Source organism: Peromyscus maniculatus, chromosome 2 (genome assembly GCF_049852395.1).
Source record: "Peromyscus maniculatus bairdii isolate BWxNUB_F1_BW_parent chromosome 2, HU_Pman_BW_mat_3.1, whole genome shotgun sequence".
In the NCBI taxonomy this organism is placed as follows: domain Eukaryota; kingdom Metazoa; phylum Chordata; class Mammalia; order Rodentia; family Cricetidae; genus Peromyscus; species Peromyscus maniculatus.
The window spans coordinates 152937863-152962079 of NC_134853.1; the positions used below are offsets into that span (position 1 = coordinate 152937863).

The window sequence follows — 24217 nt, forward strand, 5'->3', positions numbered from 1 at the left end:
ACCAGAGCTTCATAAGGTTTTCCACTTGTGACTTGCCCACTATCAAATTATATAAAATAGGCATACAAGTCAAGCATTTGCTGGTGAGAAACCACAAAGAAGTTGATTTTAAAGTAATGATTTGGTATGCAATATCATTTTACCATTCATTAAAAGCAAAAGCAAATTCGCATACTGAGATGGATGAACTTGTTTATTTTTGTATAAGGGATTGACTCTAGACTGAATGTTTGAGGCCGTAAGACCTAGAGTGTCTTCAGTGTTTTTCACAATTCACTGAGCTTTGGTTTTATGAACATCGATGCTGAGAATTCTGTATTGTATAAATACATAGTACAAAATGGCAGAAGTTACGTTTAGGGCCATTTCGGAAATTGGAAATTCTGTCTTAATCCCAAGCCAAGATCCATTTAACGTGTGTGTGTGTGTGTGTGTGTGTGTGTGTGTGTGTGTGTGTGTGTAACTCAAGTTAGCAACCCAGACACCAGTCTTTTTTTTTAAGATGTATTTTTATTCTTTTTAATTATGTGTATGGATTGTGTGTCTGCTCGTGTGAGTGCAGGTGCTCACGGAGGCCAAAGGTGTCAGATCTTGTGGAGCTGAAGTTACAGACAGCTCTGAGGTACCTGATGTGGGTGCTGGGAATCAAACTCGGGTCTTCTATAAGAGCAGCCAGTGCTCTCAACCACTGAGCCATCTCTCCAGCCACCTCAGGTGCCAATCTTTAAAAACCCAACATTCTAATACAATACAATAAACAAAAAATAGAAGAACCTGATCCTTACACATGGAGGAATGATGGCAGGGAGCACAAACAGTCTCTATTTTCTGTAACTAAGCCATGAAGAGCAGAGATCTTTGTACAGTAAAAACACTACAGTTTGCAACATGCAGTAGTGTCCGATCTGTGTCCAGGTGACCAGGCACGGTGGCATGGCGTAGTGCATGGCACACGTGTGCGTGCAGAACCCAAGGTGGCAGAGAAGTTTCCAGTTGCAGCTTGGGCAAAGCACTGTCAGAAACACCCTGGACTCATCCTGCCTTTGATCTTCAATTAATTTTTGGTCATTTGGGGATATGCAAGCCTGTGGAGCCGAACCTGCAAACCCTGCCCATGGCACTTGTGTCCCATGTGGGCTAGGGAAAGTTGGAACTCTCGGAGCCTAGATTTTAACATCTGCCAACTGAGGATGTGGCTCCCACGTGGTGGTTTATGAGGTTTTAGTTGGACTGGTGCCTACTAGGTGCAGAGTCCTGGTGTTCTCTCCCTTGAGCTGTGTGGACGGATGTGGTGATGATAAATTTCATAATCTCTTCCTCTAGACGTTGGGCTTTGAAGCACGATCCTAATTAGTTTTAGCAATCAAAACCCGGAGTCAGGAGTCAGATATCGAGGGTGGAAGCTGAAAGATCAGGGAAGCAGAGCAGCAGCCACTGGAAACTTCTGACCTCTACAAATCTATAAATCCTCAGACCGAATGAGGGGTGGGGTGGGAACCTGGCTCTACAGATCTTCAGACTGAATGGAGCCAAGATCCTATCTCCGCCCACCTTATATTCCTGTCTCCACCTCCTGATGCTGGGGTTAAAGGTATGAGCCTCCCAAGTGCTGGAATTAAAGGCTTGATCCTCCCAAGTGCTGGGATTAAAGGCATGATCCTACCTAGTGCTGGGATTACAGGCATGTACCACTACCGGGCTCTGTTTCTCTTTTAGACTGGACCAATTTCATGTAGCCTAGGGTAGCCTTGAACTCCTAATCTTCTTGTTTCCTCCTACAAAGTGCTGGGATTAAAGATGTGTGCCACCACTGCCTGGCCTCTGATTAACTAGTAGGTAGCTCCACCCTCTGATCTCCAGGCAAGCTTTATTTGTCAGAACACAAACAAAATATAATACAACATTTCCCCCTTTTTGTCTAAACAAAAGTGAAGGTTTTAACTAACATAGGAAAACTATATATAATCAAGTACAATAACTATATACAAATATGTACAGGCAATAATTACTTTAGCAATGTCTAGTCCATTAGCATATGATAAATTCATAGAAAATACTTCATTATCTATTCTGTCTTGGTGAGTCCAAAGTTTTGTACCTAATTCACTTTCTATCTTAACTTGCATTACCAACCCAAAACTATCTTTTTGTGTCTCTCAACCTTATACACTTTACACCTCTTTAGTGAGTTTCTTTTCTGAGTCTGGTAACAATGAAAACTAGATAACTATATAGTATTCAACTCCATTAGAGATCTGAGAAGGATATAATATTACCTGAGTAAACAGGAAGTGTAGAGCAAACAACTTCCAAAAATAAAAAGTGATAGAAACAGCTGGCTGCCTGGACAGTTACTCCAGGTTCCTCTGCAACGTTGGAGTATCCATCTTTGGTATACAGGCCTAGAATATCTGATAGACTTTTCTGTGAAGCAGGATTTTTGAAGGACTGTCCAACCTTGTCTTGGCAAAGTTCAGTAGTCACTTTCTTTTATGTCCTGCTTGTCCAATTTGGAGAGCATACTGTCAGCAGTTGAGGCAAGGGCAGTTTATTGCCCAGTGGCTAACTTTTGCCACAAAGAAAGTAAACTCCATATGGAGTTTTTTCATTGCCCATCTTCTCTGAAGTAGATTGGTGCTGCCAGGAGCAGACATGTCTCATTGTCACAGGGCTTCAACTTCATAATTCACTTGATCTTAGCCAAAAGGCCGAGAAGCGATCAACTTCATAATTCAGTATCCAGTCAGGATTGCTCCCATGTTTTCTTTCTGTCTACACCATGGGGTATTATATATCTTGTGATGCAACCTGCTTGCTCTCACTTAAGTTTGTTATTGCCATCTCTGTCTGTTTATACATGAATATATATATAGTTTATATCCCAAAGTGCCGCATATCTCAGAAGCTGCCAACCCCCCCCCTCTTGTCCACATGATAACAAGGAGATCTGTTTTCAGGCTGGTAGTGTGTAGTGGCTCACATCGGTCCTTCTGGAGGGCAGGAGCTGGAGGGTCTTGAATTCAGGCCAGTGTGTGACGTGTGGTGATACCCCATCTCACAACCGCAGAAGGCCAAATCTGACCTTGCTAGTCCGGTGCCTTGAAGAGTGCCTGGCAGATTGAGGTCTCAATAAATATTTGTTGAGTGCATGAATGTTCTTCTAAATGAAACCTTTTCTTTTCTTTCTTTTTTTAAGAGAGTGTCAGATTCCCTGGGACTGGAGTTACAAATGGTTATGAGTCACCATGTGGGTGCTGGGAATCAAACTTGGGTCCTCTGGAAGAACAGACAGTGATCTCAACCACTGAGCCATCTCTCCAGGCCCTAAATGAAACATTTTAGTAGCTTTTTGAACTTAATTCTGTTTTTAAATTTTCAGACATTGAATTAGAGGTGTGCATTGCACACATGGTATGTGTCCCTTTCTAAGGGTGCCCATCCTGACTCCTCTATGAGGCTGAGTTTTCAAGTGCTATTTACTTCTCAGTACTTAACATAATTGCAGCATATTTTAAAAATGATTTGTTCTAGTTTTAATGATGTGTGCGTGCATGTGTGTGTGTATTGTGTGAGTCCATGAGTGTATGCATGCATGTGTGTGTGCATGTGTGTACCTGGACATAGGTACCTGGGGAAAACTGAAGAGCTTCAGATCCTCTGGAGCTGGAGTTGCAGGTGCTTGCGAACCTCCCAGCGTGGGTGCTGGGGATCTGGGTCCTCTGCGGGAGCAGTGCTCTCTCTCGGTTGCTGAGACAGCCCCACAGTGCATTTGTCACTTGTGTAATTATGTTCCAGTGCCTGTCTTCCCTGATAGACCGTAGCCCCTGTGAAGACAGACACCACGCCTGTCTTCTGGGCCCTCACTGTGTATGACGGTGTCTGGAAGTCATAGTTTCCCAGTAATACTCATTACGAAAGGAACAGAGGGCTGTTTTGCTGGATGTCCATTCATTCAGCCAACCTCTCTTAACACCTGCTGGATGCTGGCCCCTGGCACTAAAGGAAGGTGGGAAATCCAGACATGCACACATTCAGAAAGCCACACACACACACTAGAGGAGCTGGTGAACAGACAAACATAACTATCAGTGGCCGGAAGTGGAGAGTAGGTGTGAAGATGAGGCTGGGGAGGCAAGTGTGTAGTTTTCTGTGCTGGTTTCTTTTGTAGTAAACTGAGAGTGAGCCTGCTGTGAGTAGACAAGTCCTAGCCTTCAGAGCTGGTGTGCGTGCGTGCGTGCGTGTGTGCGTGCGTGCGTGCGTGCGTGCGTGTGTGTGTGTGTGTGTGTGTGTGTAAGCCTATCAGAGAGAAGAAGCTAGGAAACACTCCCTCCCCACCCACAGCTGCTGGAGAGAGCAGTGAGTGCGTGATGTGGAGGTGGCCCTTTGACTAGAACGCTCCATTGGGATGTCATTCTTCAGTAGACCGGAGTGAGCCCATAGAAACATCCTTCATTAACCATGAGTGAAATTCCAAAAGGAAGAGGGGAGGAGGGTCAAGGGACAGTCTCTTTTTTAGTTTCTCTGGTTCATCTCACCTTGAAATTCTTCCCTTGTTCACTGATGGGTAGCTTTCCATCCCAGGGAAGAGCATGTGTAAGTAAATACCACCTACCTGGCCTCCAGAACGCCATTGCTCCCTGTGGTCCCCACACAGCCCTCTGAAGTAGGCAGATAGGAGTGCCTGGGCCCTGGGTAGCAAGCAGCAGCTGGTCTACCTTACACAGCACACACCGGGAAGGGATCAGGCGGCGCTCATCCAGTTCACTGCCTCTCTGGAAACCTGGGAGACACTGGAAGGAAACCTCAGTTACAAAGGTATTTAACAGACAACAGCAGACATGAGTGACTAAAGCATGATCAAATCCATTCCTTCCCTGGGCTCGCGGTGCATGCAGGTGCATGCATACTCAGGCCCTGAGAGGCCGAGACAGGAGCATGACGAGTGTAAACATGGCGTGGGCAACAAAAGAAGAAAACAGCACCCACCCACAAACAAACTTCTTTATTTCTCAGTTAAAGCAAGCTAGAAGGGTAGGCACAGGGCACCTGCTGGTAACCCACCACTTAGAAGCTGGAAGCTGGAGGATCAGGAGTTCAATGTCATCTTCTGCCGAATAGTGAGTTTGAGACCAACCTGGACTACATAAAATCCTGCATCAAAACAGGAAAGAAAGGGAGGAGGGGAGTCGGAGATAGACAGTTAGGGTTGATGTTGCATTGCATGAATGTAACAGAGAACCAGACTTTTATGATCTTGCTCTGCTGTGTATAGTTTCCATGATAAAGTTACCTCATGGCCTATGGTGGCTGCTTTTGTTCCAGTCATTATGTCTGCATCCCAGGCAATATAAAGGAGCACTCTGCTTTTAAAAGAAAATCTCCTAGATAGCTCTAATACAGCTGACTACATATCATTTGTCAGAGCTGCTTGGTCCATAAGCGTTCAGCTCCGTATGGCTCTTTAAGGCTTAGAATATGGTTGATCAACATTGAGACATGCTTCAGGTATGAAATAATACACTAGAGTACAAAGACTGCGTGGGAGTAAAAGAATACAATAACATTTCAATAGATTACAATAGGTTAAGTAAGGTATAGAAGTGTACTAGGCTATTATAGCGTAAATAAAATATATCAATAAAGTTAATTTGCTTCTTTTTACTTTTTTGTTGTTGGTTTTGATTTTTTTATTTTGATTTTTTGAGACATGGTTTCTCTGTGTAGCCTTGGCTGTCCTGGAACTCACTTTATAGACCAGGCTGGCCTCAAACTCACAGAGATCTGTAGATGTAACCAACCGTCTTATTAAATAAGAAACACAGAACCAATGCAAAGAAGAAAGCCAAGAGCTAAGAGCTAAAACCTTACCCTTCCTCCTGTGGTGGTCCTACCTTTCCGAACCAGAGCTACTTCCTGTGTGTCTGTCTTTTTATAGTGTTTCTGTTCTGCCTTCTCATTGGTTGTAAACCCAACCACATGACCGCCTCGTCACGGCCTGTCTGTATAGACCTCCAGGTTTTCTATGATTGGTATTGAGATTAAAGGCATGTGTATCCAATAGTGGCTGTATCCCCGAACACACAGAGACTTACCTAGCTCTGCCTACCAAGTGCTGGGATTATAAGCGTACGCCACCACTGCCCTGCTTTCCTATGGCTTGCTAATAGCTCTGACCCCCAGGCAACTTTATTTATTAACATACAAATAACATTTTAATACAAATAAAATATCACCATAGAGATCTGCTTGCCTCTGCCTCCTGAGTACTGGGATTAAAGGTGTGTGCTACCACTGCCTGCCTGTCTTTTTTTTTTTTTTTACTTAAAAAAAGATTAAAGGTTTTTTTTTAAGTTATGTGTGTCTGCATGTGTGTAGTGCACCTGTGTGCAGGTGTCCACTGGGGCTAAAGAGGGCTCCAGAGGCCTTGGAACTGGAGTGATAGGCAGCTGAAGTAGCCAGTGCTCTTAACAGCTGAGCCGTCTCCTCAGCTCTGTTTCTTCTTGTTTTGAGACAAGATCTTGACGCATAGACAAGGCTGTGAACTCCAGATCCCACCTTCATGTCTCAAGTGATAGGACAGCAAGTATGCACTAGCATGTCTGGCCTTCCTTCTTTCTTTCCTTCCTCCCTCCCTCCCTCCCTCCCTTCCCTCCCTCCCTCCCTCCCTCCCTCCTTCCTTTGACAGTAACTCATGTAGCACAAGCTAGCTTTATATTTACTGAGTAACTAAGGATGACTTTGAACTCCTGATATTCTTGCTTATATACTATTACAACTGGCTTAAAAAAAACCCTTTTCTTTGTTTTTCGCAGTCCTGGGAATTGGACCCCATGCCTTGTGCATGCTAGGCAAGTGTTCTGCCACTGAGCTATGGCCCCCTCCTTTTTATTTATTTATTTTTAAATGTGTATAGGTGTTTTGCTTGCATATCTATCACATGCATGCAATGCCTGGGGAGGCCAGAAGAGGGTGCCAGGTCCCCTGTAACTGGAGTTACAGGTGGTTGCAAGTCACCGTGTGGTGTGCGTGCCGGGAGTCAAACCTCCAGAAGTTCAGCCAGTGCTCTTAGCTGCTGAGCCAGCTCTCCAGCCACCCCAGTGCCCCCTTTTAACTTAAAAAACATGACTACTTGAAATTTTAAAATTGCTTTTGATTTGTGTGTGTGCTTATTTATTTATTATCATCATAAATGGTATTTGTGGAAGGCAAAAATAACTTTGTGAAGTAAGTTTTCTCCTTCCACCTATTCTACCTATTATGTGCATCCTGGGGATCAAATTCAGGTTGCTAGGCTGCTGAGGCAAGAACCTTTATCTAATAAGCCATTTTGCCAGCCCTTGTGTGTGGGTTTTTTGTTGTTGTTGTTGTTGTTGGGTTTTTTGTTTGTTTGTTTTTTTGAGACAGAGTTTCTATGTGCAACAGCCCTAGCTGTCTTGAACTCGATTCATAGACCAGGCCGGCCTCAAACTTACAGAGTTCTGCCTGCCTCTATTTCCCGAGTGCTGGGATTAAAGGCGTGCGCCACCATCACCTGACCCCTTGTGTGGTTTTAAAAAATATTTATGCTGAGCATTTTGGCACATACTTTTAATCCTAGCACTCAGGAGGCAGAGATAGGCAGATGTTTGTGAGTTCAAGGCCAGCCTGGTCTACATACATAGAGAGTTCCAGGCAAGCCTGGGCTACTCAGTGAGGCCCTGCTCAGTGTGTTAAGTACTAGCTGTATAAGCATGGCTTGAGTTTGATCCCCAAGCCCGGGTAAAGTCTGGCTGTGGTCACACACACCTGTAATCCCAGTTCAGGAGTGGATGAGACAGGACGCTCCTTAGAACTCTCTGGCCAGCTCGTCTCAGAATTGATAAATTCTAGGTTCAGTGAGAAACCCTGTCTGAAAATACTACTACTACTACTAACAATAATAATAATAATAATGAGAAAAAAGTAGAAAGTGATTGACAAAGACACCTGACAACATGGCCTCCACTTGCAGACACACACATGTGTACACACACACGTTAACACACAGGAACATGTACACACAGATACGTTAAGTGTAGTCAGAATGTAGCTGGGGTTGGGGTAGGCTGATTCAGTGGAGTGGCAAGGCATCTCTGATTGAAGACTGACCTGCAAACACACCACGGAGGACCCCATAGCCCCGGGATGAGGGCTGCACTGTCTGGGGAAGGTACTTGGAGGAGGACCACCCATGACACCTTCTTAGCCGGGCTTCTGAGGTGGCCACTAGCGGAGTGTGGGTGAACTGGGCCGTGTTTTTGATGTCTTCTCCCTGTGACTCTCCAGGGCGGTATACTCAGCCTTCAGCATGGAGCTGGCCTCGCGTGGCTTTGTGGTGGCTGTGGTGGAGCACAGGTGAGAAGACCCCCGGGGAACTGCAGTTGGATACCTGTGGAGAGCCAGGGCATGGGCCAGTCCCCATGGACACGCTGTTCTCTGTTAGTCTGTGGTGCTGAGGCATCAGACACACAGGCAAGCATTCCGTCACTGAGCTACATGTATTATTTCCCATAACCATGCAAAGCAGTTATGATACCCATTTAAAGAGTAAAACACTGGACTGGAGAGATGGCTCAGTGGTTAAGAGCACTGACTGCTCTTCCAGAGGTCCTGAGTTCAATTCCCAGCATCCACATGGTAACTCACAACCATCTGTAATGAGATCTCGTGTCCTCTTCTGGTGTGCAGACAGGACACTGTGTACATAATAAATAAATAAATCTTAAAAAAAAAAAAAAAAGAGTAGAACACCAAGGTTCAAAGGTGTTCAATAGCTGGCCAAAAGTGACCCAGCTGACTCTGGGCTCAAACCCAGGCCTGTCCCCAGTTTTTTTCTGCCCTCCTTCGAATAACCCTGGTCTCCTTACCTGCCAGCCAGGCAGAGAGCCCGTGTATCATGGTTGGGAGGGAGGAGTGAGTAAAGGAGAAATAAGCTCACCGTTGTCTTCTGCTTTCTCTCTGAATGTATGTGTGGTTCAGGGACCAGTCAGCTTCGACCACCTACTTCTGCAAGCAGACCCCACAAGAGAGCCAGCCCACTGAATCACTGGAGGAGGAATGGATCCCTTTCCGTCGAATCAAGGAAGGGGAGAAGGAATTCCACGTTAGGAATCCTCAGGTAGGCTTGTGCCCGTTGGCATAGTCATGATACCATGATCAGAATGGCAAGGCTCATGCCCACTGGCGTGGTTGATCCCAAAGATGGGAGGAGAAAGACCACCGACCCAAATCATCACAGCCAGATTAAAGCAAGCCATTAACTAAAGCAAGCCATTAATTAAAGCAAGCCGTTAACTAAAACAAGCTATTAATTAAAGCAAGCCATTAACTAAAGCAAGCTTTTTCATTCCTGTACACGGGCTGCCTCCCCCTCAGGCAGGGTTCAAGAGATTAAATGCCTTGGATGTGAGGAAGACAAGGCTTTTGTAGCTCATGGGTAGGGGGTTTCTAATTTCTCAGTTTCAAGATAGTTGGGGTAACAGGAGCAGAACATAGGCATAAGAAGTTAGTCCCTTCTGAAACAAAGACTTGGTTCAAGGTGGGCATACCAAGGTAGTCATAGTCATAACAAGGTGTCACAGGTGGCCATTTAACCTTCTCAAGCAAAGACAAGGTTGCAGAATGGTTATAAATAACTTTTTGGAACAAAGACACGATGGCCGTTTCCTGGATCAGGCAGTACAGAACCATTTGCAGGGAAAGTCACAGGTGGGTCATAACCCAGTCCTTGAGAAACAGGTTTAATCACAAACAGGAATCAGTCCAGTCTGTCTTTACTATAAGATGGCTTTTAAGCCTAAGATGGAGGCAGGCTGGTTCTGCAGCATATCGTGGTTCTTGTCATCTTTCCTCTCTCCAGCAAAATATTTGAAATAATCACCTTACAGGAGAGCAGCGTTTTCCATCCTTAGTTCTGGGTATGGCAGCCAAGGTCAGGTGGACCTATTGCTTTGGGCCTCCGGTGAGGGTCCCATATGGCAGGGAAGGCAGGGTAGGGTAGTGGTATCCTACCACCCCTTTTCAGGGCAGGTCTTCAATGACTTAAAGACCTCCCACTGGGCCCCAGCTTCTAAAGACTCCACCTTCCAATAGCATCCCCACAGGGACCAGGCCATTAACATGGAACTTCAGTCAACCACAAGCAACTTTTAGCCATCTTTCTCTCTCATGGTGGATCTGAGCTCACCACATCCGTGGGAATGAGTAAGGTATGAGTCACAGGGCTCTCAGGCCGGGGAGCTGATTGGCTCCTGTGGGTAGGAGGTAGAGAGTGAGACCTCTGGGACTTGCTCCCAGAGGGGACAGGTGCATCCCTGTCTCTGTGTGACTCCTGTCTGCAGGCTAGCTTTCTTTCTGAGAGGCTGCCAGCTCTGACTGCTGATAGTTAGCCATCAGCAGAACACTAGGCTCTGGGTGTTGTTCCCCGGTCCTCCATCCCAGAGCCAAGCTCAGGTTTGAAGATTCCTATAAAGGATTCCTAGCCTGCAGAGAAGAGGCAAAAGGAAAATTCCCACCAAAAACTCCATTGTGTGGTTGTTGGGGGTACGTCGGAGTAGGGGCAGTCCTTAAAAGGCCGGGTTAATGGGAGAAGGGTGGCAGACAAAAGCAACAGGCTGCTGTAGATGGGTTTGAGAATACGAACCCTGGCAGCCCCCTCTGTTGGCAAATGATCTCATGAACATCGTCTGACATGGCCGTTCTGATGGCCCTGCGGGTGGGCAAGAGGACGCTGAACTCCTGGGTCCGCTCTCCATGCTGTCGGACATGCGTGTGTGAGCTGCAGGGGCCTGCAGGGTTTGCTGAGATGCAGCGGGCAGACTCCCACTCTTGCTGGGTTCTGTGGGGGCCGAGGTCCTCGCTGTGTGGTTGTGGGATGCTCCAGCAGACCGGCTGTGTTTCAGGTGCACCAGCGAGTAAGAGAGTGTGTGCGGGTGCTGCGGATCCTGCAGGACGCCTCGGCTGGGAAGACTGTCCTCAATGTCTTTCCTGGTGGATTGGACCTGATGACCCTGAAGGTATGGCAGCAGTTGGGATGACCCAGAGCTACACATTCCCCACAGTCTTGCTGGCTCATACAGCCACCAGGAGCACCGAGTGACTTCAGGCTGCCATGATGGGATCCAGGGTCTCAGACCTGTCAGCTCTGGGCTCTTAAATCCCTTCTGTAGGCTCAGTTTCCCTCTGCGTGTGTAGCCTTCATTCTTACCAGATGCCCAGCAAGAAAGGTAGTTGCTAGAAACCCAGGCCTGTGCCTGAACAGCCCAGGAATCCATACATTAGGCCAACAGAGGGCCATGGACAGGGAAGTACCTGAGAGATTTTATAGATGTCCATGGAAGTTAGACTTTTAAATAAATATATATATTTATTATTTTTATTATTTTAAGTTAGGTGTTAGTGTGTGTATCTGTATGTGGATGTGTACACGTAAGTATGGTGCCTGCAGAGGCCCGAGGTATGGATCCCCTGGAGCTGGAGTCACAGGCAGTTGTGAGAAGCCTGACTTGGGTGCTGGGAATCGAATCCAGGTCTTCTGCAAGAGCAGCCAGTGCTCTGAACCAAACTTCCAGATTTGGAAGTTAGACTTTGGCTCATGCTGTTAGCTAGGACTGTCACGTGGGACTGCAAAGACATGGTCTAGCTGTGTGTCTGGGGACAGATTTAGTGAGCAGCCAGCTGTCTGTTTCCAAGTGATGTCAAGAGTAGCCATTGGGAAGGACAGAGCACCCCCTCTGTACTAATTCTGCTCCGCAGAGACACTCTCGGGAGCAGCGCCTGTGGGGAGAGGGATGCGAGCACACCCCTGTTTGCTTGTCTGTTCGGCGGCAGCTCTGCCAGGACACTGGAGAAACCGTCACCGGTTGGGAGCAGGAAGCAGGCAGCTGGTGGGAAGGAAACTGGGTGGGAGACCTCTCTACAAACCTGATTTGGGAGGCTTATGAATAGTCACTTACGTTTAAAAACCTAAAGCACCCATCCCCTGGGTGCTTCTCTCAGCCAAGAGGGAGAATGGATGCCCACCCTGGGCTAGACGTTGAGGAGAGCAGGGCTTCTGAACAGAGTGTGGCACACGAAGCCTGGGGAGATTTCCCTAGCCCCTCAGCAGGCATGGCGGTGCCTTTTTATAGAACCCTACCCCGAAGGCTTCTGGGAACGACCCGAAATAGACACGCGTGGAGCTGTCAGAGCACACCAACCCTCCCTGGGCTGTGGATGAAAATCAGGACAGACGCACAGAGGAAGTAGGGCCTGACTTGCTTTCTGCACAAGCAATCCTCACTCCAGAGCAAAACGGAGCCAGCGACGGAGCCAGCAACGGAGCTGGGCTCCCCTCTGTGTGCTCTGCGGTGACCTCGAGGATCTTTGAGGCAGGAACTGGGGGCCAGCGGTTCTCAACCTTCCTAATGCTATGACCCTTGAATCCAGTTCCTCGTGTTGTGGTGACCCCCAGCCATAAAATGGTTTCATTGCTACTTCATAGCTGTGGTTTTGCTGTTGTTATGAATCGTAGATATTTTTGGAGACGGAAGTTTGTCAGAATGGTCCCAACCCACAGCTTGAGAACCACTGCGGTAGAGGATGAAGGGGCTGCTTCTCAGCATGCTTTTAGATGAGCTGGTGGGGGCCTGGCGACTTCTGTCTGTTGGGTACCCACAGACATCGGAATGCCTCCCTCAGCAGATAGCAGTATTAGCAGGAGGATTCCAAAAGTTACGATGAACCAGTGTGGTGGCGCATGCCTTTAATCCCAGCACTTGGAGGGAGAGGGATCTCTGTGAGTTCGAGGCCAGCCTGGTCCACAGAGTGAGTTATACAGGCTAGTGAGAAATACATAGTGAGACCCTCTCTCAAAATAAATACAAAAAGTCCAGATGAAAAGCACAGTCCCCTGAAGGTTGTTCATGTCAAAGACCAGCTAGCTCTCCAGGCGACAGAAAGTCCTCTTCTTCTTCTCTTTGCTGTGCTGGGTATTAAACCCTCAGGCTCTTTTGTATCAGACATGCTCTCTGCCACTGAGCCACGCCCCAGAGATTCATTTTTTTATTGTGGCAGTGTCTCACTGTATAGCCCAGGCTGGGCCTGAACTTGCCATCATTCTGTCTCAGAATTAAGCTAGGATCACAGCGGTGTGCCAGCCTGCTCCGGCCAGAGGCCCAAATGGTGCAGTTTTGGCTGGCATCATACCCGCACTTCACTCTCTTCAGTTGCTTCTCTGTGAGTGTCTGCTCGGCTGAGTTCTCTGTCTTCCTCAGGACAGCATCGACAGGAGCCGGGTGGCTGTGATGGGACACTCGTTTGGAGGAGCTACAGCTGTTCTTGCTCTGGCCCAGGAAGTCCAGTTTCGGTGAGTACCGGTGATGCTTTTGTCATCAAGCTTCACACACCATTCATTCATTCGCTCACTAACTCATTCATTCATTCAGCAGAAATGTATTATACAAAGGTCATGTTCTGGTCACTGTTTGATGTGCTGGGGATTCAGTGATCAGCAAAACAAGGTCTGACTTTAAACAGGCCAAGAGACGTAATGTACATGCTCGTATCTCTGTGCTCTGGAGGCTGAGGCAGGAGGATCACAGAGTTCAAGGCAAGACTAAACTAGACCCAATCTTAAAAAATAAAATAAAACGAGAACACCATTAAAGGATTTTAAGCAGCGCACAATCAATCTTAGATTTTAAAAAGCTTCCTGGCTGCTGTATGATGTAGCAGACAAGCTTGAAGGCTAGGTGGATGCAGTGCCAGTCAGAGCAGAACTGAGAGAGGAAGAGTTTGCATGAGGGAGGTAGAGGATGGGGAGCAGGGATGGAGTCAGATGCACTTGAGTGGTCCAGCCTTAGTGACGTACAGGAGCAGGGAAAGGGAAGCAGAGGCTTTCCGATTGTACCTGTCATTACAGTGGACGGTGACCATCCCCTTCTGAAATGGAGAAGATGGAGTGGGTGTGCCTCTCACTCATGGTGCCACAGTTTTGCCCTTGGTACCAGGGAAGTTTGTAGGGTTCTCTGCCATGCGGGCTCTGGGCTCATGTAGCAGCTGTGCATCAGAGCTCTGAGCTGTGGTTCTGATACCTTCAAAGTCTCTCGCTCTCCCCTGCTGTCCTGGGAGCTCCTGGGATGTACGGCCTTTCTCATTGATCTCTGCATCCAGAAGGCTAAGGCCGCAGCAGCCACTCAGTGAATATTGGATAAACTCTGTGATTAAATGAATGAGGTAACATTCTGCAGAACTGGAGTGCATCTCCTGAGGTAGATCCAGAGAAGGACATCTGACCCTTGCTCTGAGGGAGTATAAATTCTAAAAGGGATTCCTGTGTAAGATCGGAGTAGGAGGGGGTGGGTCCTAGTACCCAGTTCCTGGCTTTCTGAGTCCGCAGCCCATTGGAGATAGAGTCCCATTCTATCCCCCTCCACCCTAAGTATTCTTGCCTGAGTTCCTTAGTGGCAGCTCCAGATGTTTGCTTTATCCCAGGTGTGCTGTGGCCCTGGATGCTTGGATGTTCCCTCTGGAACATGACTTTTACCCCAAGGCCCGGGGTCCTGTGTTCTTCATCAATGCTGAGAAATTCCAGACGGTGGAGAGCGTCAACCTGATGAAGAAGATATGTGCCCAGCATGAACAGTCCAGGATTGTGACTGTCCTGTAAGTATGTCCCAAAGCACAACCCCAGTGTCCTGTTCATCTTTTAGCCAGCTGGGACTCCCTTCATTTCTTCTAGGTTATCCAGAACTTTCTGTATATTCACAGAACATCTGAATATTGCCAGAATCCCTGTGTCATAATTCCCCTAGGGTTTCATAGGTCTCTCTTCTCTGCTTAGCCCCACCCACAGAGGTTTCTTTAACAGTTTATGCAGCTGCACGGCAGGATTTACTTAGTAATTTCTGGAAAATGGGTGTGCTGGATCTGAGTGGATTCCAGACCTCCCTGGCCTTCTATGGGAATTTTACTGTGTTTTGAAGATTATGGCTGGCGTAGGCTTTGACAGTTTGAGGAGGGGGGTTAATAGAATTTTCGTGGATATCCTGTTCACGGAGGTTAACATAACATAGGCCTTCTTCTAAAAGTCATTCCTGCAAGCTGAGCTGTTGATTCGTGCTTGTAATCCCAGCATGCTTGTAATCCCAGCACATAGGAAGCTGAGGCAGGGGGATGGGAAGTTCAAGGCCAACCTGGGTATCAACATGAGACCCAGACCAAGCCCACTCAGATGCTGGCCAGATAAACCACATTCTCTTCACCTCTCACTGCTCTGCGGTCACTGGACTTTCGGTGGGAGCTGTTTCCCCCAGAGCGGCAGGCTTTCACATCTTAAACTGCTGGCCATGCGGGAGGCCTGTGGAACTCAGGCAGGCCTGAAAGCTGCCTGAGCTGCTCCTGCCCAGGCAAGCCTCGCACACCTATGCACCAGTGCCTACTTCAGGAAGACCCAGCTGGCCACACGGTATGTACCTTGGCAGTCCTCTAGGCAGCTGAGCATATGCCGTGCCAAGCCCCCAAGCGGTGGCTGCGGGTGGTGGCTTCGGTGGCTTCCTCCCCTGCCCATCCCGGCCCAGTCCCTCTTTCATTTTGACTTCACAGTGTTGAGGCACAGGACGGCAGAAATGCCTCCCCGGCCAGTCAGACTCGGTCATTTGTGATCTGCAGGGAAGGGAGAGGGCACACAAAGGGGACTTAACTACTGGCAATATAATTTTTAAAAATTTTTTATAGCTGGATGTGGTGGCACACACCTTTAATCCCAGCACTCAGGAGGCAGAGGCCCATGGATATCCATGAGTTCAAGACCAGCCTAGTCTACATAGTGAGTTCCAAGATAGCCAGAGCTACGTAGTGAGACCCTGTCTCAACCCATCCCTAGTTTTTTAGATTTATTAATTTTATTATTTTATGTGTATGAGTGATTTCCTGCATGTGTATGTCTGATGCCCATGGAGGCCAGAAGAGGGTGTTGGATTCTTAGACATGGAGTTACAGACTGTTGTAAGCTACTATGTGGGTGCTGGGAATCAAACCTGGGTCCTCTGCAAGGACAAGTGCTTGTAAGCACTGAGCCACCTCTCCAACCCCAGTATATTATTTTTTAAAATCTAGTGCTGGGTACTCAAGAATCCAGTGTATTTTTTATCCTACACATTTTTTTCATGTGCCTTAAATAATACATTTTTTTAAAAACCAGTTTTGAGCTGGCAAAGTGGCCCAGCAGGTAAAGGCAACCTGCCATGAAGTCTGAATGTGGAGTTCTGTAGCCAGAATCCACACAGCAGGAGGAGAGAACTGATTCTCGCAGGTTATCCTCTGACCTCCATCCATGTGCCATACGCACACACATACTCTCTCACACACACAGATACACACTACATGTACACACACACAAATAAATGACTAAATCTAATTTTTAAAAATGTGTTTTTCTACATACTAGACAGGTATTTCAGCATTTAGATTTTCCATACCACATTCATTTGAGTTCTAAGTAATTTATCAATGGGAGTCCAGTGAGGATTTCACTTGAGAATTAAATGTGTGTACAGGGCTAAGGAGTAGTTCAGTAGCAGAGTCTCTGCCTAGCATGTGCAAGGCCCTGGGTCAGTCTTCACTACCACAAATGGATGAATGGGTGAATGGATGAATGGATATATGGATGGATGGATGGATGGATGGATGGATGGATGGATGGATGGAAGGAAGGAAGGATGGATGGATAGATGGATGTATGGATAGATGGAAGGATGGAAGGAAGGATGGATGCATAGATGATGGATGGAAAGAAGGATGGATGGATGGATGGATGGATGGATGGAAGGAAGGAAGGATGGATAGATGGAAGGATGGAAGGAAGGGTAGATGGATGGATGGAAGGATGGAAGGAAGGGTGGATGAATGGAAGGAAGGATGGATGGATGGATATACGGATGCATGACAACCAAAGGGCTTAATCTACAACCCATTTTCCCATGCCCCTCTGCTGTGATTATTTAACTAAAAGCAGGTGTTTCCTGTCCCTGTTGACTATATGGCACAGTTCTGGCAGTGAGGTTAAGTGTTTCATGGGCCTTGGGGTCACTGGATAAAAGCTGTGGGGTAACAGGAACAGCGGGTGATGGGAACCTTACCTCCCTCTCCCAGCTCCCTCTACAAGTTCACCCTCCTGTCGGGGACCAGCCCCGACCTCTTGAAGTGTTCTTGAATGGAGGAGTGAGAAACTGAGAAATATTAGGAAGAAATATAGACGTAGACGAAGAAAAAGACAGAGACACGGAATAGTTCGGGAGGTAACTGGGTCCTGGGTCAATACCCAGTCTCCCGAGTTTATTCATGATGGACTTTTTATACATCAGCAAGGGGAGGGGCAAAAGACCTCCCCCTTTCAAGGATGAGGTACAAAGTACCAAGTGTAGACCCTTCAGAACACCTGGTAACCATGCCTTTGGCCAAATCATCCTATTATCCTATTTGCTGGGCAAAGCAAGCTCAGACTGTCTGACCTTGAGTAAAGCCTTACTAGGGAGCCTCTGTGGGCCCCCTCCCCCTCCTTCCCGGTATTGTCAGGCATGGTGATCTAAATGTTGAGCCAGACGCAGCCAGGCACACCTTGGTTCAAATCCTAGCTCTGTCCAGTGTCACCTCTCTCCTCCTCAGACTCTGTCACATGACAAAATACTTCCGCGACAAGGTTGCTGGGAGAGTTACACACGACACACACATGGGCAGCACCTTGCACACTCGTGTGCCTTACCTCCACCCTCCCACCAGCTCTTTCTCTTTCTCTTTCTCTTTCTCTTTAGCGGAGCTGTTCATCGGAGTCAAACTGATTTTGCTTTTGTGACTGGCAACCTGATTGCTAAATTCTTTTCCAATCACTCCCGTGGGACCTTGGACCCTTATGAAGGTCAGGAGATTATGGTTCGGGCCATACTGGCGTTCCTGCAGAAGCACCTTGGTAAGGAGACAGCTGGGGCTTGGGAGCACATGTGGGGTCCCCTGGTCCCCTGCAGCACCCTGTTGTGTCCTGACATGACAAGGACCCAGGAGATCCATGGCAAACGGAAGCCTGACTGAGGAGCAGCACAGAAAATCATTTACTGAAGGTCTGCCCTTCTAGGCCCTGACTTCCTAGAGAATGGCCTTAGCCTGGTCACCTCGCCTTTCTGAGCCCTGCCTTCCTCACGGTGACAGCTCATGTGCCTCTCTTTACCCCACCACCTTGATCCCCAAAATTACCATCACTTGTGCATTGTGGGGTCTTTATGATAATAATTGGGCAAAATTTATGGAAGTTTTTTTAAGAAACCAAACATGGAAGGATTATGACCAATACCATAAGTCACAGACCAGCTAAATGACTGAGCCTTCTGAGGTCCCTGGTGTTCTCTCTACCCAGTGTCTTCTCTGATGGACAAGCAAGCTGGCTTTTCCACTGGGAATTTGGATGCTTGAAGTGATTGTCTAGGGGCTGGTGAGATGGCTCTGTGGGTAAATGGTGCTGTGGAATAAGCCTGAGGACCTGAGTTCAATCCCTGGAACCCACATAAAGGTGGAAGGAGAGAACTGACTCCACAGAGTTGTCTTCTGACTGCACACACTCACTGTGGCATGTGCACACGTGTGTGCACACTCACACACACACACACACACACACACCACACACACACACACACACACACACACACACACACACCACAGAGTTGCCTGGACCATTAAGGTTTGAACTGTAATCTAACAGCAAAATCTGATACTTTATCACACACACACACACACACACACACACACACACACACACACACACACACACACACAGTTGCTCTGGTTGTCCCAAGAGCTGACCAGAGAAGGCTCAGATAGCATGTGACGGCTCTTTAGATATTTGTGGTCACCTCTAATGTCCTCTGTTCATTAAGCTAATGGCCATGGGACCTGCAGTAGTTCCCTGTTCAATTCCCCAATGCAGTCTTTTATGGCCTTCCTTTGGGTGCAGTTTGTCAGGGCCTTTATTAAAGAGAGGTGCCCTGACTGAAACACACTGCACTAGACGTGGTCTGGCCAGCACCTGGCCCAGCAGGACTCTCCCTCTGTGCTCTGGACATGGGTCTTCCCCTGGATAGCCGGGATACACTCATGTTTCCCACAGTGTATGCAACCCATTCGGTTTGGATTGTGCTTGTGTTTAAAATATGCTGGCTCTATTAAGAACACATTGGTACTTTGAGCCAGATTTGTATTTTTGTTTGTATTTGCTCATTTCACCTTGCAAATTATGAGCAGAGAACTACTCCAACCGGAGTTACTTGCAGGGGCTCACAGAGCCACGCCTTTTCTCCTGGACCCACCTCCCAAGACTTGCGTGGTTCCTGCTCCCTGGTCCTCAGCCCACACCTCCTGTTTCCCCGGGCTCATGTCATTATAGGAGCCCAAGATTAAAGATGACAGGGCCTGCTAGGAGGGAGGGCGGCCCACACCTTGATCCCAGCACTCAGGAGGCAGAGGCAGGCGGATCTCGGTGAATTTGAGGCCAGCCTGGTCTACAGAGTAAGGTATAGGTCACTAGGACTACATAGTAAGACTCTGTCTCAAAGAAAAAAGTTGAAGGTGACAGGGGAGTCCACAGTGTTGTGACAGCTCCCTTTAGTAGCAGAGACAGTCACAGGAGAGGCCAGGAGGAGGCGGAAGGCTGGAGCCCTTGACTGGAGGAAGGTTGCTGAGGATTTAGTCTGCTTATGCCAAGGGCACTGATGTCACCAGTACTTGTCATACTCAGTACTCTAGATTCATTTTCTTTCGTGTTTGATTCTGGAGATGGCCCTTTCCAGTAGTTTTGTTGTTCTTTAAATTTATTAGCTTCATTTTTTTTCAGATGAATATATAAATACATATACATACATACACATATATATACATATACATACATACATACATATATATATATATATATATATATACATACATATACATTTAGCTTAGGAAATGTCAGTAATCTGTAATTTGTTCAAGGTTATCCGGTTCTGGTGGCCCATGCCGGCGTCCAGCCAGACTGTCTAGCCCCCCAGCCCGTGCCCCTTCGTTGGTGTGCGCGGTGTCATGACATACAACGGTGTCTTTGGCCGCAGGCACACAGTGGCTGCCTAGGAGGACCCAGGGGATAGAGCTGACCGGAGGGAAGGAAGAACACAGCCAGGAAGCGGCTGCCTAGACGAGGCGGCTCTGGCTTTGGTCTCGACTGATGAAGAGGGGCTGTGGGAGGGAAGGGCCAGGGGTCTTCTAAGACAGAAGGCCTGGTAGTGTGGGTAGTTCCCACACATGCCGAGCTCAGGACAGGGAGCTGCTGAAGGGGGAGGTGGAGAATGGCCGAAGTCAGAAGCAGCAGCCCTAGGTTTGCTGAAGCGGTTGGGATCTGCCTCCTCAGTCTGGGAGGAGCCTGCGGTACGTCCTGGGCGGGAGGATGGCCTGGTGGACAGGCTTGCAGTCTGGCTACATTTAGAGGATGCGTGAGGTGGAGAGTTGAGAACCAAGAGTGTGGCTAGCATGGAGGCTCCGGTGGTAACCCAGGTGAGGAGAGAGAAAGCAGAGTCTGAGTGAAGACGCTGTGTCGTCACCAACCGGCTTCACAGAGAAAGGAAGCTTGCGGTGCCTGTCACCGGCCAGAGGCGGATATATCAGCAGCCCTCTCCGCTCCTCAGGCCGCCAGAGCCCAGCGATGCTGCCCTCCCAGTGAACAACTCCTTCCTTCCTTCCTGATAACTGCCCACACCCCCTCTTCCTCCTCTGCCCCTCCCCTGCCCTCCCGGAAGATGACACACCTCCTCTTCCTCCCCACACCTCCAGCACCTCTTCCCTCGGTCTTTCTCTTGCTCAGTGACTCTGCCTCCCACTTGGCTCAAATGGAAGCCTCCATGCTTCCACAGCCTCTCCAGGCCTGCCTGGGTGGACAGACCAGCTGCCCTGACTCCTGGGTCTCCCTCCCGGGCTGCCTGGGAGGCTGTCACACCCAGTCCCTTTGGTGCCCCAGGTGCCCCTCTGTCTAGGATGCCCCCCCCCCCGAAAGTGGCCCTGGCTCCACAGGGGTGCACCTAACCCTCCCTCCTGTTTGTACCCTTCAGACCTGAAGGAGGACTTCGATCAATGGAGCAACTTCCTGGAGGGCATCGGGCCGGCGCTCATCCGAGGGGCCCCACACCATCTGTCCAGTCTGTAGACACAACCGGCCATGCGTAGGTCGCTTGAGCTGCGTGTTCACGTGGGAGCTGCCCAGGGGTACTTGTAACCAATGGCGGGATCCTTTTTCTCAGATTGAGGGTATGTAATCAGAGTGCTGATTGGGCAGCTGGGCCCTTTGCTCTTGGAATCATTGATCTTAAACACACCTCAGAGCAGAATGCGGATCACTGGCTGATTGGGAAGCTGAATTGGTTTTAGTCTCTCTCTTTTTTTTTTTTTTTTTTTAAGTCAAGGACTCCTGTCCCAGACTGGCTTTGAACTTCCTGTGTGAGGAAGATCTTTCTTCTGAGTGACAGACATTGCCACTGTGCCTGGTCTTTGTTCAGTGCTGGGGATCAAGCCTGACTTGAGTTAATCACTACGATGTACTTAGGTGCTGAGGACCTGTCCCTGATGACAGGGGTCCCCACCTCTGTCCAGGTCCTGTTAGCTTGAAATAAGAACGGTGTCTGCCTGCTCGGGCACTTCCATGTCCCAGCCGTGGAGTTATCATGTGGAATCCGTAGCAATAGGTGCCATTGTTGCTGCACTCCCACACTCCACACCCCCACTGCTGCCACACACACACACCTACAGCCCCACCCCCACAGCCCCACCCCCACACCCCCACAGCTCACACCACCACAGCCCCCACACCCCCACAGCTCACACCCCCACAGTCCCCACACCCCCCACAGCCCCCACACCCCCACAGTCCCCACACCCTCATACCCCCACACCCCCACAGCCTCACACCCCCACAGTCTCCACACCCCCATAGGTCACACCCCCCTCAGCCCCCACACCCCCACAGCCTCACCCCCACAGCCCCACCCCCCACAGCCCCATAGCCCCACCCCCCACAGCTCACACCCCCACAGCCTCACACCCCCACAGCTCATACCCCCCACAGCCCCACCCCCACAGCCCCACCCCCACACCCCCTCAGCCCCCTCAGCCCCACAGTCCCCACCCCCCACAGCCCCACCCCCAAACCCCCACAGCCTCACACCCCCACTGCCTCACACCCCCACTGCCTCACACCCCCACAGCTCACACCCCCACCCCCTCAGCCCCCACAGTCCCCACACCCCCACCACCTCACACCCCCATACCCCCTCAGCCCCCACACCCCCACCGCCTCACACCCCCACAGTCCCCACACCCCCACTGCCTTACACCCCCACAGCTCACACCCCCACAGCTCACACCCCTCACACCCCCACACCGCCCACCACCTCACACCCCCATACCCCCTCAGCCCCACACGCCCACTGCCTCACATCCCCACAGTCCCCACACCCACAGCCCCACACCCCCACAGCTCACACCCCCACAGTCCCCACACCCCCACAGCTCACACCCCCCCACCGCCTCACACCCCCACACCCAGTATTTTTGGTGTCCAGGTGCTCACCTCAAGGAAAACCCATGGATCCATGGTAGCTGCTCCAGACTGACATTACAGTGGTCTGCCTGTAAAGGTTAGGCCACTAACTGAACCACATCCCCAGCCCTTGGCCAGCTAACTTTCTGTGGTTGAGCCAAGAGAAGAAGCCATGGGGCGGGACTGGTCGAGCCCCAGGCCCCAGGCTGAACTCCCTGGAGTCTGGATGTGAAGACTTGACTGGGTGAGCCCACTCCCTCATCCTGGGCTAGTGTTGCCTCTTGGATGCAAACCGTGATGCCAAAGGCCAGAGGGGGAACCTTAGGGTCTCCAGCCCTGCCTGGTGTTCTCCACCTGCCGCCTGGTGAAGTGTGAACACTAGGTAACTCTGGTTTCTCACTTACTTCCAGTCTTCCCGCTGTCTGAGAAACCGTAACGGGCACTTCGTACTGTTATGCTTAGGAGCCCGTGTGCGGCAAACAGTATTGTCCTCAGAACACCAGAAGGACACAGAGACACGAAGGAGTCCCTGGGGAGCTGAACGCCTTTGGGGTTTCGAAAGTGTATCTTGTCAGGAAATACCCTGAGGAGGCTGAGACGGGCTGTGGCGTGTTAATGGAGGTGAGCTGCTGCTTGCACCGGCCACAGAGGGCACAGGGTTGGCCAGCTCAACCCGGGAATGTTCCTAGAGAGAGCTCAGGTCAGCGTGGTCTTGCCTCTTAACTCCTATGCCGTGAACCACCAACTTGTTCCAAATATGGGTGCTTTAGTCATCTGGTTTTTTATTCATTTTTTTGAGGCCACCACCCCAAATTTAAGTCAAGAAACAGATCCCCTCTGTTTCCATTCTGTCCCGTTGGATTTGAGGCTCATGTTTGCCCAGTGACATGTTGTAACACCCGTCTGCTTAATCTGCATTAGAGCAAGTTGGGGAGCATTCTGGAAGTGGCTTGATTCCCCTTGTGCGCTAGTCACGTGGGCGCACGTGGAAAATCTTGGGGAAGAAACCAAGTCTCCCCAGAGTTCCACGCTCTGTGGGAAGGCCCACCTGGAACTGCGTCTCCGCCATACAAGGCATGTCACCTGAGTCCAAGGAGAGGACCCTGGAGGGACAAGTTCAGAAGGGAAACGACCATGGGTTATTAAATGTGCACGTTTCTCACTTCCCACACACGCACTTTCTAATTGTCTGCGTAGTAAGAGTTTCATAGTAAGAATGACCCATATGATCTCCGTCCTCCAAGATTTGTTGAAACGTGATTATTGGCCCACCTAAAGTCAGCTCTGTAACCGTTCACTGTATGATTAAAAAGCCAATCTATTCTGAAGTCACTGGTTGACTTTCTTCTTTGGAATTTCTTTCCAAGAGAGCACATATCGGTCTAAAATGGGACCCTGCTGCCTCCCACATGGGGTCAGAGTCCCCCAGTACCCACAGGACTATCCCTAGGCCACCCTAAGAAGATGCCACCTTGGGGTCACCTATGGGAGCCATAGCACCTGTGACCTCGCTTTTACCTGAGACCCAAAATAATACAGGTGCAAAGCTGTGAAGGCGACCTGGGACCTGAGACAAAGGGCCCTCTCCATTCGGCTCATTCTTCCGATGGCCCATGT

General features: G+C 49.2%; 1 protein-coding gene across 4 annotated transcripts in view; it reads left to right on the forward strand.

The window, feature by feature from the left end:
* The window catches only part of Pafah2 (platelet activating factor acetylhydrolase 2), a 34364-nt gene extending 10436 nt beyond the window's left edge, over positions 1–23928 (forward strand). For all 4 annotated transcript variants that reach the window (XM_042272059.2, XM_006975651.4, XM_042272060.2 and 1 more), the window contains 7 exons: positions 8305–8373; positions 8998–9136; positions 10920–11033; positions 13272–13363; positions 14491–14661; positions 17808–17962; positions 21117–23928. In XM_042272059.2, coding sequence (XP_042127993.2) covers positions 8305–8373; positions 8998–9136; positions 10920–11033; positions 13272–13363; positions 14491–14661; positions 17808–17962; positions 21117–21211 — 835 coding nt within the window. In that variant the 3' untranslated portion in view covers positions 21212–23928. The remainder of the gene's footprint in view (positions 1–8304; positions 8374–8997; positions 9137–10919; positions 11034–13271; positions 13364–14490; positions 14662–17807; positions 17963–21116) is intronic.
* Positions 23929–24217: the final 289 nt, after the last annotated feature.